The sequence below is a fragment of the Mytilus californianus genome, unplaced genomic scaffold (genome assembly GCF_021869535.1).
Source record: "Mytilus californianus isolate M0D057914Y unplaced genomic scaffold, xbMytCali1.0.p SCAF_2, whole genome shotgun sequence".
Classification (NCBI taxonomy): domain Eukaryota; kingdom Metazoa; phylum Mollusca; class Bivalvia; order Mytilida; family Mytilidae; genus Mytilus; species Mytilus californianus.
Genome location: NW_026262668.1, coordinates 3919881 through 3934173, shown reverse-complemented (window position 1 = coordinate 3934173; position 14293 = coordinate 3919881). Strand labels below are relative to the sequence as shown.

At 31.6% G+C, this 14293-nt stretch overlaps 1 protein-coding gene across 1 annotated transcript; it reads left to right on the top strand.

The window, feature by feature from the left end:
• Window positions 1-676: 676 nt before the first annotated feature.
• On the top strand, window positions 677-8808 carry LOC127729105 (myeloid differentiation primary response protein MyD88-like). Its single transcript, XM_052236759.1, has 6 exons — window positions 677-1276; window positions 1976-2050; window positions 3415-3501; window positions 4471-4657; window positions 5946-6037; window positions 6834-8808. Exons 1-6 carry the CDS (start codon window positions 907-909, stop codon window positions 7469-7471), a joined length of 1449 nt encoding a protein of 482 aa, XP_052092719.1. The 5' UTR covers window positions 677-906; the 3' UTR covers window positions 7472-8808.
• The last annotated feature ends 5485 nt before the right edge of the window (window positions 8809-14293 follow it).

Below are 14293 nucleotides of genomic sequence, written 5' to 3'. Positions count from 1 at the left end.
GCTCTGGGTTCAAAAGGAACTGTGAAGACTATGTTATTACCTAAGTATATGTACACAGTCACATATCTACTTTATTCGTTTCGTAGCTGTATTGATGTCATGGCACTTTGAGATTTTGTTAAAAACACCATCCGAAAAGGGGTAAAAGTCTTAAAGAAACACGTGTTTGAGCACTTGGAAATCGACATATTAAGGTCAAAGAATAAATGCAAAACGTGTTGATCTAACAAAATGGATTTGTAAGGAACAAATAAATGATTTAAGGAAATTCTCTGACTGACTTCTATGATAGCAATTGTACATGCAGTGTTCAATGCAAGTGTTTACCGATTTTAAGAAAAATCATTCAACAATACTAAAAAGAAGAGACGTGTTCCTGCCATTTTCTGTAATACACAATATCTTTGTTTATCTAACTTGCAATTTAGTACATGTGTATACAATTAGGTTTTTAAATATACAAAAGAAATTCAATGCCTTAAAACTTTTGGGGTTTCCCAAGTTTAAATGGCAGATATGACAGTATGTTTTCTTCCTGTTTACATGGAGTGTTAATGTTTTACCTTAATGCCATATTAGGATGTATTTAAAAGGGGTTTACCCAATAAGCAGATCACGGAAGTATTTAAATATAGCCAAGGATCAATTGCAATACATTGCACATTTTAGGTCATTTACGTAACTACTTTAAAACTTGATTCACAATCAGTTTACGTTCAATTGTAATCTTCCATTTAAGCTGTAAGCGTGGTTGTTCAAATTGCATATGAATTAGTATAGGAATACAAAGAAAATGCAAACACAAAATATTAATATTTTTAATAAATTCAGTGTATAAATTTTATAGCACAATAAGTGCAGCACCGTTTTTCAATTTGACAGATTCGAGGACATTTTACTGTAACAATGGAAACTATAACAGACTGTGATATGGAGGAGGACGATAGAATCACAATGCTGGAGCCGAAATTCAGGTCCATTTCTCTCCAGGCTTTACGCCCGACTGCCCGTCGTCAAATAGCAATGCACTTGGATAAAGAGTTAACCGCTATTAATGTAGATAATGGAATGCTTTGTGATTGGAGAGGACTAGCTGAACTGGTGGGATTCAGCAATCTTGAAATATCAAAAATGGAAAGATCAGGGAAACCGACTGAAGAACTTCTTTATGAATGGGAAACAAATTCAAATTGGGATTCTACTTTGGGACACTTGTGGTCTTGTTTACACAAATTAGATAGGAAAGACGTTTTATCTGATAGCAAATCGTATATAGGTAAGAGGCGAATATCATATATAACGTGTCTCAGTCTTTCTATATTCTGAAACACGTTACGATAATGAAAAACTCAATACACTAGGAGACAAACACAAGCGATAAACTATTATGTACTTTACAACAGAATACCTGGTACGATTTACAGATAAAACGGTACAAGTATTACAAATACAACTGTTAACTGTATCTCGTGGAACATTTGAATTTTCCAGGCGTAATTTTTCTTCTTTTTTTTACATAACAAGCGATGGTTAAAAAGTATTGGCCGATTCTTTATGGAGTTTGAATTACAAAAGCCTCTTGGCGCTTTCGTCATTTCTATCACGTAATATTATTCTGAAAAATTTCATTCGGCACGTTCAAATTCATCCATTCATAATGTTTGAACAAATAAATAAATAAATAAAGAGCATACAATTACCAAATCTATTTTTCTTTAATGTTGCCATGGAGACATGATGATCTAAAATAGAAAACAAACTGTCAATAATCCGATTTGTTAATCTTCGAATATAAACACAAGTCAATATTTCATAATATAATTGGGTTTTGGAAAAACCTATCAACACCATTTCATTTTTGAATGCCTCACTTAAATTTTTTTATTACTCAATTCTTCCTACAATGTTATAAATTTAAAAAGGAAAAACTTCAAAATTACACTAAATACAAAATGTATACATGTTTATTTTGCAGAACGAGATGCACAAACTTTTATCGACCAACAAGAAAGACTGAAAAACGATTATTGTCCATTACAAGAACCCACCAGTAAGTTTTTATTACCTCCCTTATATCAGTTGTCATTTCGTTTAAGTGAAATGTTTTCGTGACGATATAACAACATTGTGATATTGAGTATATATATATGCTGGTTAACTGACCCAGTGAATCATTCATAGGCCAAATTTGAATTTTATGGCACTAATGATATCCATAAACAGTTGAATATATGCCTCAACATTTCTTTATGTTAAATATATAGACAATAATAGTGCATTGACTTGACATATCAACGATATAAGGATGAGGCTTAGAAACAGGGAAATGCGAGGCTCTGCCGAGCTTTTTCCCCGTTTCGGGCCGAATCCTTATATCGTTGATATGTCAAGTCAATGCACTATTATTGTCTTAAACTGCAATCTAAAAAAAAAACATTTTCATTTGTTGTTTAATGTGTTAATGTTATTATTTGATTTAAATATTGGGAAACTTCCCCCTTTTATAAAAAGGCCTCATATCATGCAGGCGGGGAAATATACATAACAATGAAATGTACATTGCCTGTTGAAACCCGCAGTCGATGGTGAACGAATTTGTTTGAGAATGAACTAAAATATCAACAATAAGCATAAAACCTAATGATTTATAGTTTGCAAACCAAAAGTATTAACAAGTGAAATATGTTTTTTTTCTAAAAATTGCAAAAGAAATAAGTTTGAGTCGTTGCATACATTGGAAACAAGAACAGGTTGAATAGGTCGTATGAATAATTAATTATAATTTCGGCAATTTCTATTTAAATATTCATGAGGAAAAGTGATATCAGGTCAGTGACTGTATATGACATAGAAATATACGGTCAACGCATTTTGACTGCTCAAATAGAACGAGTGCAGTATAAATATACATATCTGGGGTTTTGCTTTTTCTTTTGTGTTTATTTTTTTTTCTATTCTATATTTTGTCATTATATATCATTAAGAATTAATAATAATCATTGTAATAAATTATTTGTAATTATACTGCTCTCTAAGTGCGTCCTTGATTGACAATAAAAATATTGTATTGTATTGTATATACATATATAAGTTAATCAGACATTTCTCCTTGCAAATGATAATACATCAAACAGACATCACTCAGCATTGTTATTCTTTATCTTTATTTTTCGTAAATGTAAAGATATTTTCAGATGTTTTTTTTTTTGTTTTTTTTTTTTTTGGGGGGGGGGGGGTTTATTATGCAACCATAGGTATCATCAACATTTTGTTCGTCGCGGTTAATTTCAGATACATGTAAAGAAATACTAAACCCGTGTTTCACATTTTTCATGTATACAATATAATACTGATACATTGTACTATGAGTTTATCTTATTAATTGACTGTAATTTTTATGAATTTATATTTTAGTATCTTCAACAACCGTTCCACCTAACATAGGAGACCATTTTTGTGATGAAACAAAATTCCTGACAATCCATGATATTGCAAATCCAGGTACTTCTTAAGTTTTTATACGTCACCAGTTATAGTACGATTACAATCAAGAATTGTTGCGAAAGAAACTAAACCTTTCCCCATAATGAGTTCCTCTTTATCAAGCCATTTAGATGTTTCCAAGTTCACCTGTCCCTTTACAATAGCTATTGTTCTCTGAGGAGTTTATTCATTGGGACCTTTAAATTTCTCCTTGAAAAAGCAACCATTCATTAGTTAATTTAGCTGGACAAAAAAATATAACTCTTAGTGATGAAAATGCATGTTTTTATAAAGATTAGACCGTTGGTTTTTCCGTTTGAATGGTTTTACACTAGTAATTTTTTGGGTCCCTTTATAGCTTGCTGTTCGGTGTGAGCCAATGCTCCGTGTTGAAGGCCGTACCTTGACCTATAATGGTTTACTTTTATAAATTGTAACTTGGATGGAGAGTTGTCTCATTGGCACTCATACCACATCTTCTTATATCTATTGGATGGAGAGTTGTCTCATTGGCACTCATACCACATCTTCCTATATCTATTGGATGGAGAGTTGTCTCATTGGCACTCATACCACATCTTCCTATATCTATTGGATGGATAGTTGTCTCATTGGCACTCATACCACATCTTCCTATATCTATTGGATGGAGAGTTGTCTCATTGGCACTCATACCACATCTTCCTATATCTATTGGATGGAGAGTTGTCTCATTGGCACTCATACCACATCTTCCTATATCTATTGGATGGAGAGTTGTCTCATTGGCACTCATACCACATCTTCCTATATCTATGTACCAATACTGCATAAGGACACATTTTGTGGACGTATTGTGATAAACGAATAGATTGAAGGAGAACTAATATATATGTAAAGATGGTAACGCCCGTCATAACCTTTCTTTGCCAGTACATTATATAATGAATAAGCAACAACTTGTTTACAAATGTCTATAAGGGAATAATTATCTTTTTTTTTCTTCAGATAATCCTGTTATATATGACGCTTTTATTTGTTACAACCCAAATGCAGAGGGCAAGGACTCTTACTTTGTACAACAATGTATTAAACAGCTTGAACACAAACATGGTTTGCAACTTTGTATTCCCATTAGAGATTGTCTTGCTGGAGGGGCAAAATACATGATGGATGCTGAATTGATCAAAGCAAGGTAATTGAGGTTTATACATTGATGTTTTGTAATAAAATGTTAGACAATGTTTATTCTGAGTGAGGGAACCAAATGCATTTTAAATGCAATTTATAATATGCGTAGATATTTAAGAATAAACATTTACGTTCCCATTTTTTGTCCTTTTTGCATATATTCAAACGTACTACATTCTTCTATTACATGCACCTCTCACTCATTAAATATTGCCGTTAATCATTTATTGGTTCAGCGGTTTGAACTTTGTATTTGTAAACCATTTACTTAGTTTTTAATGAATCTTCTCCTCTTGTATGTTCTTGGACATTGTTAACCTTCTATCTTGTTTTAAGTTTCTTCCAAGTAAATTTAGAGGTTCCCGATTGCATAATAAGGACTTTGCCATATCTGAAAGCGGTTGTACAAATGTATTTCCGCAACTTCTTATAATCGACACACTGGATTTCAATAACTCATTTCCAATAGCTTCAATACCGAATGGAATTGTCAATATTTTTTTCTTTTTATGACATAATTATTGTTAGCGTTTTACAAAGCAGAACATGAACTGGAGGGCAGTTTGAATGTGGGAGGTCTGCTTTAGATTTTTGTTTAATATAAAAGTTTATCATTGTGTCAAACTTTTTAAATAAAGTCATAAATTTATGAACATTAACCTTTATCGCTATATCAAATGTCTTCCCAGCTTACATTAGTCAAGTTCTCTACTTTGTCATCCTTCAATCAATGATGTTGGATTTTCAGTATTAAAACCTTTTACATAATACAAAAACAGGATAACACATATTACCAAAAATATTGGACAACACGCAACACCTTCAAAAATATAGACGAAAATATCGAAAAAATTGTTCAAGATAGTCTGATTTTGTACAGGCACACAATGGGTTGGTGATGAACCAGTTTTACGTGCTCGCAATCCTTCTCATTGGCCTTTCTAAATATATGTCGTAAAACCAATAAAAATTCATTCTGCATCTTTTATTACCATTAACTTGAACAAGAAAATAAAAGACGGTATATAATTTGGAAAGTAACAACATCTTAATTTTAAAAAAACTTATTTGCATGTAAATTCCCTGAAAATATTGTTTGAAAAAAATACCGCCACGTTATTAAAATTAATTTTCAGATCTACTCTCTTATTATTTTTATAACTGTGTGATATCATGGTCAACATCATTACATGTAATGAACATTTTTAAAAGCTGATACTGACAGATATCTCTATGATAAATTAGGTTGCTGCATAAGTAATCATAATTATGTTGTCTTTTTTTTTTTGCAGATGTAGACGAATGGTCATAGTAATAAGCCACGAGTTTCTTCTCAGCCAAGATTGCGATTTCCAAGTTAAATTTGCACAATCATTAGCGCCAGGTAATTTCATTCAAATATGCAATATAACGTTTCTAAGAAATATAATCTGCGAAAAACTGTTATAATCATATAAAAAATATTTTACTCAAAGAAGATGAAAACTAAGTAACTCTTTCACCAAGTTATGAACATGTATTTCCCATGAGGGTAGGCCGTGTTAGGGACAAATGCATCGTAAACAGCGACAAAAAGAGAGAAGGAAAAACCAAGGCTGCAATCAGCAATCAAAAGTCAAATTTCATCATTTCAAAAAAAGTAAAATGACAAAATGACAAAACAGCAATAGTAAACCACTACACAGAAAGCTAAAAAATAAAGAAAATGAAAGTTTTGAGACAATCTAAAGATTAAGCGCTAACTTATACTACTGGAATACCGATTTAACAATACATACCTTAGGAATCTTTCAAACCAATTCCGGTATAAAGTTATAGTGACAGCTTTGACCGGAGTTTTTAAGAAATACACTTTATATAATAATTCATCTACATGTACAATAAATTTTACTAATAATTTAATTTTGGATGCACGTTTTCTGATTGGCTGAGTGTTTTTTGTCTATCAGCTCATAGACATAATTTTCTCATTGGACCGTGACGTCATCAACGTTTTTCATTATTTACTATTTAAAATGGAATTTAGATTTAAATTATAAGGAATGACTGTAATTTTTTCTCTGTCTATTCGAAATAGCCCCAAAAATGTGGTGCACACTGAATAAACCGCGTAAATGACTGAAAATAATTGTGTCTGTCAGACTTTTACATTCATTGTCTCCTTTTTTCTACATTTTAAGGAGCACGAAAGAAAAGATTGATTCCTGTTTTATTGGAAGACAAACTTAAAATACCAGATATTTTAAGACATGTTACTATTTGTGACTATACTAAACCTGATTTAATGGAATGGTTTTGGGACCGCTTAGCCTCTTCAATCAGGGCTCCTTTAGATCCTGAACAGGAATTGAGTTTTGTTCCTAAAAACAGTCATGAACGAAAAGAGTTATCAAATTCGTCATCAATGGAGAAATTTAACAGGTCATCGGAACAAGGAAAGAACAATTCACGAATGCCACAAAGTAATAGTTCACCAGAGTTGAAAAAGAGTACCCCTGAACGGATCGAAAAAAGAACACATTCTTGGACTATCCTGTCGTCAGGTAGATCATCGAGCGAGTCGAGCTCAAGTAGATTTTCTATGATATCAGCCGAGTCCCTACCCGACGATATGTCAGTCTGCATGTTGAATGACAATCAAAACTGTATGGACATTAATGGTTCATCACCAAAAAGAAAATTAGAAATATCATCATCGTACGAATCATTTAATAAAATTTTACCTAACTGTCAAAATATACAACAACGACCAGAGCAAAAGTCTAAAGCGATGAAATTTCTTTGCCGTATACAAAACGCACTCAGTAAAAGCAAATGAGACAAACATTTATGCCACACGTATACGTACATATGACCGAAATGAATTTTTATTAATAATTGAATATTTCAGCAAGAATGGTTTTAATGTTTACATTAATAATTGTGTGTGTGTGTATGGTTAAGGGCATACGATACAGTTACAGGGGAGGTAATGACGTTGCTAACGTAAATTGTTATTTTCGCGACGTCAAACTGTGACTTATCGGGAAAAGATGCAGTTTTCGACTGATTTTTATCATTCAATCTGATTTAACTTGAAAACGAGTTCATGGACCCCTCTTTTTTTAAAATGACATTTGGTTTGATTACGAATGAAGATTATGTTTACCAATTTTCATGAAAAAGTCAATACTGCAATTTCTTTTAAATTTGATAAATATACAGCAAAAAATGACGTTTTTTTTTCTGCAATCATGATCATTTGATTAATATGAGTTATTTGTAAAAATAAAATGTACAAATTTATAGAACATTTATATAAAACAGAAATTACAAATAATTTAACAAAAAACAGCTTGTGTTTATCTTTTAAAACAAAAAAGTTATGTATTTCTATCGAAAAGAAAAGAACGTCCACAAATCCGAATTTTGAGGAAATATCTGAAATTTCAACCTCAATTTACTCAAAAAGTAGCACATGATGGTATATTTTTTATTACATATTTGATTTAATCAGGTAAAAAATAGCCTATATGCAAATTTTCATCAAAATTTCATTATGGGATCAAAACTGTATCGTATGCCCTTAAGAAAGGATGATTTTAACGTGTACACACATTAATGATAATGTGTGTTGTTAAGAAATCATGATTTTAGTTTGTTTATAATGACTGTTTTATGTGGTTAAGAAGCATGGTTTTACTTTGTACATACATGATTACGTGTGTGGTTAAAAATAAAGCATGGTTTTACTGTGTACATTAATAATTGTATGTGTAGTTAAGAAAGAAAGGTTATAGTATGATTGCTTGTGTGGTAATAAGAGGCATGGTTTTAGATTGTACATTAATGATTGTGTGTGTCGTTAAGAAAGCATGGTTTTAGTTTATACATTAATGATTGAAGAAAACTGTTGTGTTTGTTATTAAAAAAAAACATGATTTAAGTTTGTACATTTATGATTGTGTGTCTCGTTAAGAAGTATGGTCCTACTGTGTACATTAATGATTGTGTGTGTGGTTAAGAAAGCATGATTTTAGTTTGTACATTAATGATTGTGTATGTGGTTAAGAGAGCATGGTTGTCGTATTTATATTAATGAATTATCTGTGTTCTTTAGATCTGCAGATCTAGAGTTTGTTTAACATGTTAAAAATAAAAATATTACGAATAATATTATATCGTTGACTGAATTTATTAACAATTTAACAACAGAACAACGGAAACAAATAAACCTTTCATTTATATTAGCCACTGTGTTATGCATTAAGTTTAACCTTAGATGTATAAACACATACATCTATGTTTTAACCACGAAAACTTATGTGTTTAAATCTCATTAATTTGTTTATTTTATTCTTTTTACTTTTTATTCATTTTTTTCATTCAACTTTGTGTATGGTCTTTTCTATTTTATTCCTTAAATTATCTTTTGTTTTGTTTTTATCACCGTTATATTTTTCTCTGACTGTGAGGGAAGGTCTAATCTTTCATTTAATTGACGTGTAATTCCGTGACATTTCAGCTTTGATTATTATTACATTTAACGTGCCCGAAAGATCAATCTTCAAATTGATCACAAAGCCAAAATCATAAAGATTGGATAATTTCATGATCGGGTAAAAAAAAATCATCAGCAAATTACTGCATGGTGCCTTATTGCTATTAAATAAATTAATGAGCCTTGCTATTATTATTCGTCATTTATCGTACGAATCATTAGCTGCGGAACCGTAGCTCTTAGGTCCTTATGTTATTTTTTGACTATTTGCGGACCATAGACCGCAAATAGTAAAAAAATAACATAAGGAACTAAGAGCTACGGTTCCGCAGCTAACGAATCATTGGTACCAGATTTACAAAAACATCATGTATACAAGGTTTTTATGTAAATAATCTGTACCTGCTTAGAAACCACCATTACCGTTTAAATTTATTTTTAAATTAACATATTCTTCAAGATATAGTAAGTATCAACATTTGATTTTTGCGGTTTATACAATAACAGAATCTTTTAACATGACTCATGTGATGTGAAACTACGGTCATGATTAAAATGTAATAAATATATAAGAAGATTTATTACACATTTAGGGGTCTTTGCATAAAATATCTTACTATCAAAAACCCGTCCTCTTTCTTAGAGGGCGTATGACGTTTGCGCCGATTTGAAAAAAATTAGATCTCTCATTTGCGCCGATTCGATCCTTTCATTAGCACCGATTCTATATTTGCTTCTATTTGCATTTACATTTTAACACGGGTGAGTAAATACATGTACATGTACTATACCTAGAAGGTATATTAGTAAACTCTGGATATAAACGGTGCTCCCTTATGTTTAAGTTAATTTTGGTTCATATTGTTCGGGAACTTCGTTGTGACACGATGGACATATTGCACACTAAAACGAGCCGAGGAGTCAATTCTCTGATCATCGAAGGCCATACATATCGGCAGGTCAGTGTCCTGAAACATAATAACATAGCTTACCGATGTGAGCAGGGGACAACAGTTATATAGTGTATATAAAGTGCGAATCCAGTTAGTTCATTTTCACTGTTGTATGCGAGTATGTCTATTGTAGAATAACGGATGATGGGAAAACTGCGTTTGTTTTCTTTTTGAAAATACAAAATAATAGATTTGAATGTATATTTTAACAGAATTTCATTTTAATGTATAAAAACATGATTATCGTCCAAAAAGGTGTTATTTAAGCAGCAGAATCCATAATATTGATTACTGAATGCGTTCATTTTAACTATAGATGCGATGAATTATCACTGTAAGTGCAATCATTTCTGATGTGGAATTTTTGGAAGTGCGATGAATTTTCATTGTCGTTTTATATGATTATTCGACATACAACAACTAAAAATAGTTTTTAAATGACTTTAATATTGATGATATTTACAATTTGAAATGCAAGCTAGTCGTAGATGCTTACTTGAATATACTCGGGTATAACCACGTTCATTTCATGAATATTCAAATATTGTTAGTGAGTTTGCTATTAGCTTGTCATGGATCCGAAAATTTACTGGAGCAGAACATCCATGAATATAACGTTTTTCTACGACGAATTTTCTTTGTGAAAGAGCCAATCAACTATGCTCTATTTGTAGTTTAATCAAGTTTGAGTTACACATAGTGTTTGTTTCGCGATATTTACAAGTAATTATCAGACCTGTCTATTTAAAATAGTCACATGGTGTTCATGTAATATAAATGATATACAATGCTGCCAGGAGCAGTAAACTTTGTTTTCATAAGCATTGAATACTTAACTGAACAGTAAGTCAATAATGTCGGATCTGATTAGTCTTTGGTGTAAATACAAGAACGGTATATCTACCAACATTGCTTCGCGATGTAGCGATTAACGGCCGGAATCAACTGTACGGCGGTTATGTATACCCCGTGGTGTAGAACCATTTAAACATGTAACAATAAACTGTTTTCAATATTTCTTTGTATTCTCACAATTGTGTATTGGCTTATTTGTAACTCCGACTTGTAAGAAATTCAAGCATATTTAAGGTGACTCGACTGTTGCTCGAACTTTCTTTACTGTATAAGATTTATACACAATGGCATGATAAATATCAATTATCCAGTCATCCAAGCGTCAATTGTTTGTGCAAGATGGAAACGTTTCCACTCATTCAATCGTGAAATGAAGATCGTTTTGTAAATGCTCTTTGTTATCTCAAATACATCCATTAGAGCTATTTTCCTAACGCTTGTAGTTTAAATGTTTGGTTGGCTTGCTTGCTTTGTTTGTATAAACGTTTGCTCAATCTTAATTGCAATGCTTAGAGTACATTTACACAAGCAAGGCCAACCACACTTTTTAACTACAAGCATTAGGAAATTAGCTCTAATGACGTTTAATTTATTAGTATGCGATGTAGATTTAGACCGAAACAGAAACTTTGCTTTTCCGGTGACGTGGATTGGCTTAACTGTCCAAGATATATGTATTTAATGATGACGTGTCATAGGAAAGAATAAATTTTATCCTACATATTGATCAGGACAAATTATTCGAGAAAATAGAATTGACTATATTAGCAATAAATACCATGTTTAAGGAATTTATTGATATATTACCTCAGACTTTCACTCACTAAGTATGCATATATAATCAATCCTTCTGACTTCATAAATTTTTATTAGAGAGTTGGCTGAATTGAGACTTTATATAATGAAAATTAATTAATTTCCTTCTGTGAAAATGCATCGCATATACAATAGAAATGAATCGCCCAACAGTGAAAATGAAAGTCTAGTATCATTATTCGACAGTAAACATGAATCGCATAAAGAAAAACGGCATAGTGGAATTTGATTCAATATCAACAAGCTGAATAACAAAACCTGTTTTAAGTTAAACAGCCTTAATAATTGTGTTAAAAGGTACATTTTCTGCAAATGAAACTTAACTGCTACTTTTAAATCTTTTTGCACGCTCTGTTCGTGAACTATTCTTAATATTTATCTATTTGTGTATCAATTTTGCACCTGGATGGCTGTAGGCGCGATGAAAACCCGTCCGCATATCATACCTATATCATGAATTTATAAAAACAGTACACATATATTATTTCTTATTCTATTCAAAAATCTTGAATTTGTCGTCTGTTTATTTATCATTCTACATCAGAAATTCACCACGGATACAGTAAAAATGACATTTTAGGATTCGCACATTACATACACTGGTTATATACATGTTATGATTGACAATTCATATTATATGTACAATTGGCTAACGGAAGAGGTTTATAATGATAAATAAAAAATAACATTCACCTGTACACAATCGGCGCATAGGAAAGACAAAATCGTTCTTAGATTACGGCATCATCAAATGATACACATCGCCGAACTTTTTACATCGCGATGACCTTGAGGTCATCCCGATGTATTGCTATCGCCTAGATTTCCATTATGTAAATTAGTTTTGGGTTTGTAACCGATCTATAAACATGATAAATATGCGCACATAAACGAATGCAAAATAACATTCCTTATCGTTTGATATAAATACATCTCTTCAATGAATACTGATAAAAATATTTTTGTTTACAACATAAATTAATAATATGAAAATGTTTTGTAGTTAGATATATATATATATATAAGTAAAAAATCATTGATAATATCAATGCACACGTACCGAAAAATTGTGCTAAAGCATGCGGAAGAATATCTCAAAGAACGTTTTGAAGGACCGGTAACTCTGTAATTGTTTTTGCGGGAAAATATGAATGCCTACTCGTATCCAATCTTAGAAAAATCGAATTTTTACAGAAAAGTGTCCACCATGCACTTGCATTGCACTATTATTAGAATAGTAGAATAGAATGATATACAAATGGATGCAAATCATATATGTATGTAACTGTTATTTTAATATAATATATAACAACAAATCAGTGTATACTGATTTGTATCACTACAATATAATACATGTAGTTATTACGGTGAAGATGAATTTCCTGTCATTTATTCATCATCCACGCACGAACTTGTCTCAGAAAAAAATATATCTCTGTACATTAACCTCAGTTTCAGGTAAAGAGATATGTTGTTTTTTTTTTCTGAGACAAGTGCTTTTGACCATCCTCAAGAACTTGTGGTCATCCGATGTTCAGTACTTCAGTACTTTGATTTGTCATGCACACAACGTCGGTTTTTTTTCTGTTATTATTTGAATTATAATTTTATTTTGTCCCTTCGGCATTTTATGAGTCTATCTACTTTGAACATTTTCATTATTTATATTTTTCGCTTATTACAATATACCTCATTCATAAAAGATCATTACAAATCAAGAGAAAAAGGCAGAAGCAGTTTTATTTTAAAAATAAACCGATTGAATACACCAACGTCCGAGTTTAAGAGTTGTGGAAGGTTTGAGCGCTCACATACATGTGTAACTCCACCGCATTCTTTATATGGGCTGACCTTAGTTGCCTGTAATTTAGACAGTTTTCCTTGGTTGCTGCCTGTCATCTTTGTTTTTTTTATTTATTGTTTTAGCATAATTCTGGCGGTTTTCTCGTTTTGAACTGTTTCGTATTTTGTCATGACGGGGCCTTACAATAGCCTTGGATAGTGGTGTAACTGTTACAGGTCACCATAAGAACAAACTAAAATCAACTGTCAGGGATCTGATATATTCAGACATGTCAGATCGGCACGAAGCACAACAAAAACTTAACAAACAGACAAAAAAGTCCCAGGTACTGAAAGCTAGTTCAAAGCATATTTCAACTGATAAATAAACCATGTTTGACCAGACCAAAAACAATATCGTCTTGAGAAAAGCAGAAACTTGTACAATTCCAAAATGTAATTTTCGACAGTAATTGGTGTTGAAAACTGTATTATTTGATGAGTATTTCCTGGTTCATCGTTTGTAAGTGGAAATTCGAACTACCCGTGGTCTTCTATGAGAAAAAACAAATTTCTATTATCCACGTAAAATGAAAGGATTTTTTTTAAAATCCGGTTTAGCAAAAAATGATATGTCTAAAGTAAGAGTTACATTTACCATATAGTCAGAAGATTTCCTGAGGCATGTTTTGCAAGTGCCAGTTTCTATTTAATCATATTAGTATTTTATTGCATACAGATTTTATTCTGATAT

Bases quoted from the DNA above. Each gene is read 5' to 3' on its own strand.
- LOC127729105 (XM_052236759.1), top strand. From the start codon at position 907: ATGGAAACTATAACAGACTGTGATATGGAGGAGGACGATAGAATCACA. The intron at 1,277-1,975 runs GTAAGAGGCGAA...TTTATTTTGCAG, and splicing joins TGATAGCAAATCGTATATAG to AACGAGATGCACAAACTTTT. The intron at 6,038-6,833 runs GTAATTTCATTC...CTACATTTTAAG, and splicing joins TGCACAATCATTAGCGCCAG to GAGCACGAAAGAAAAGATTG.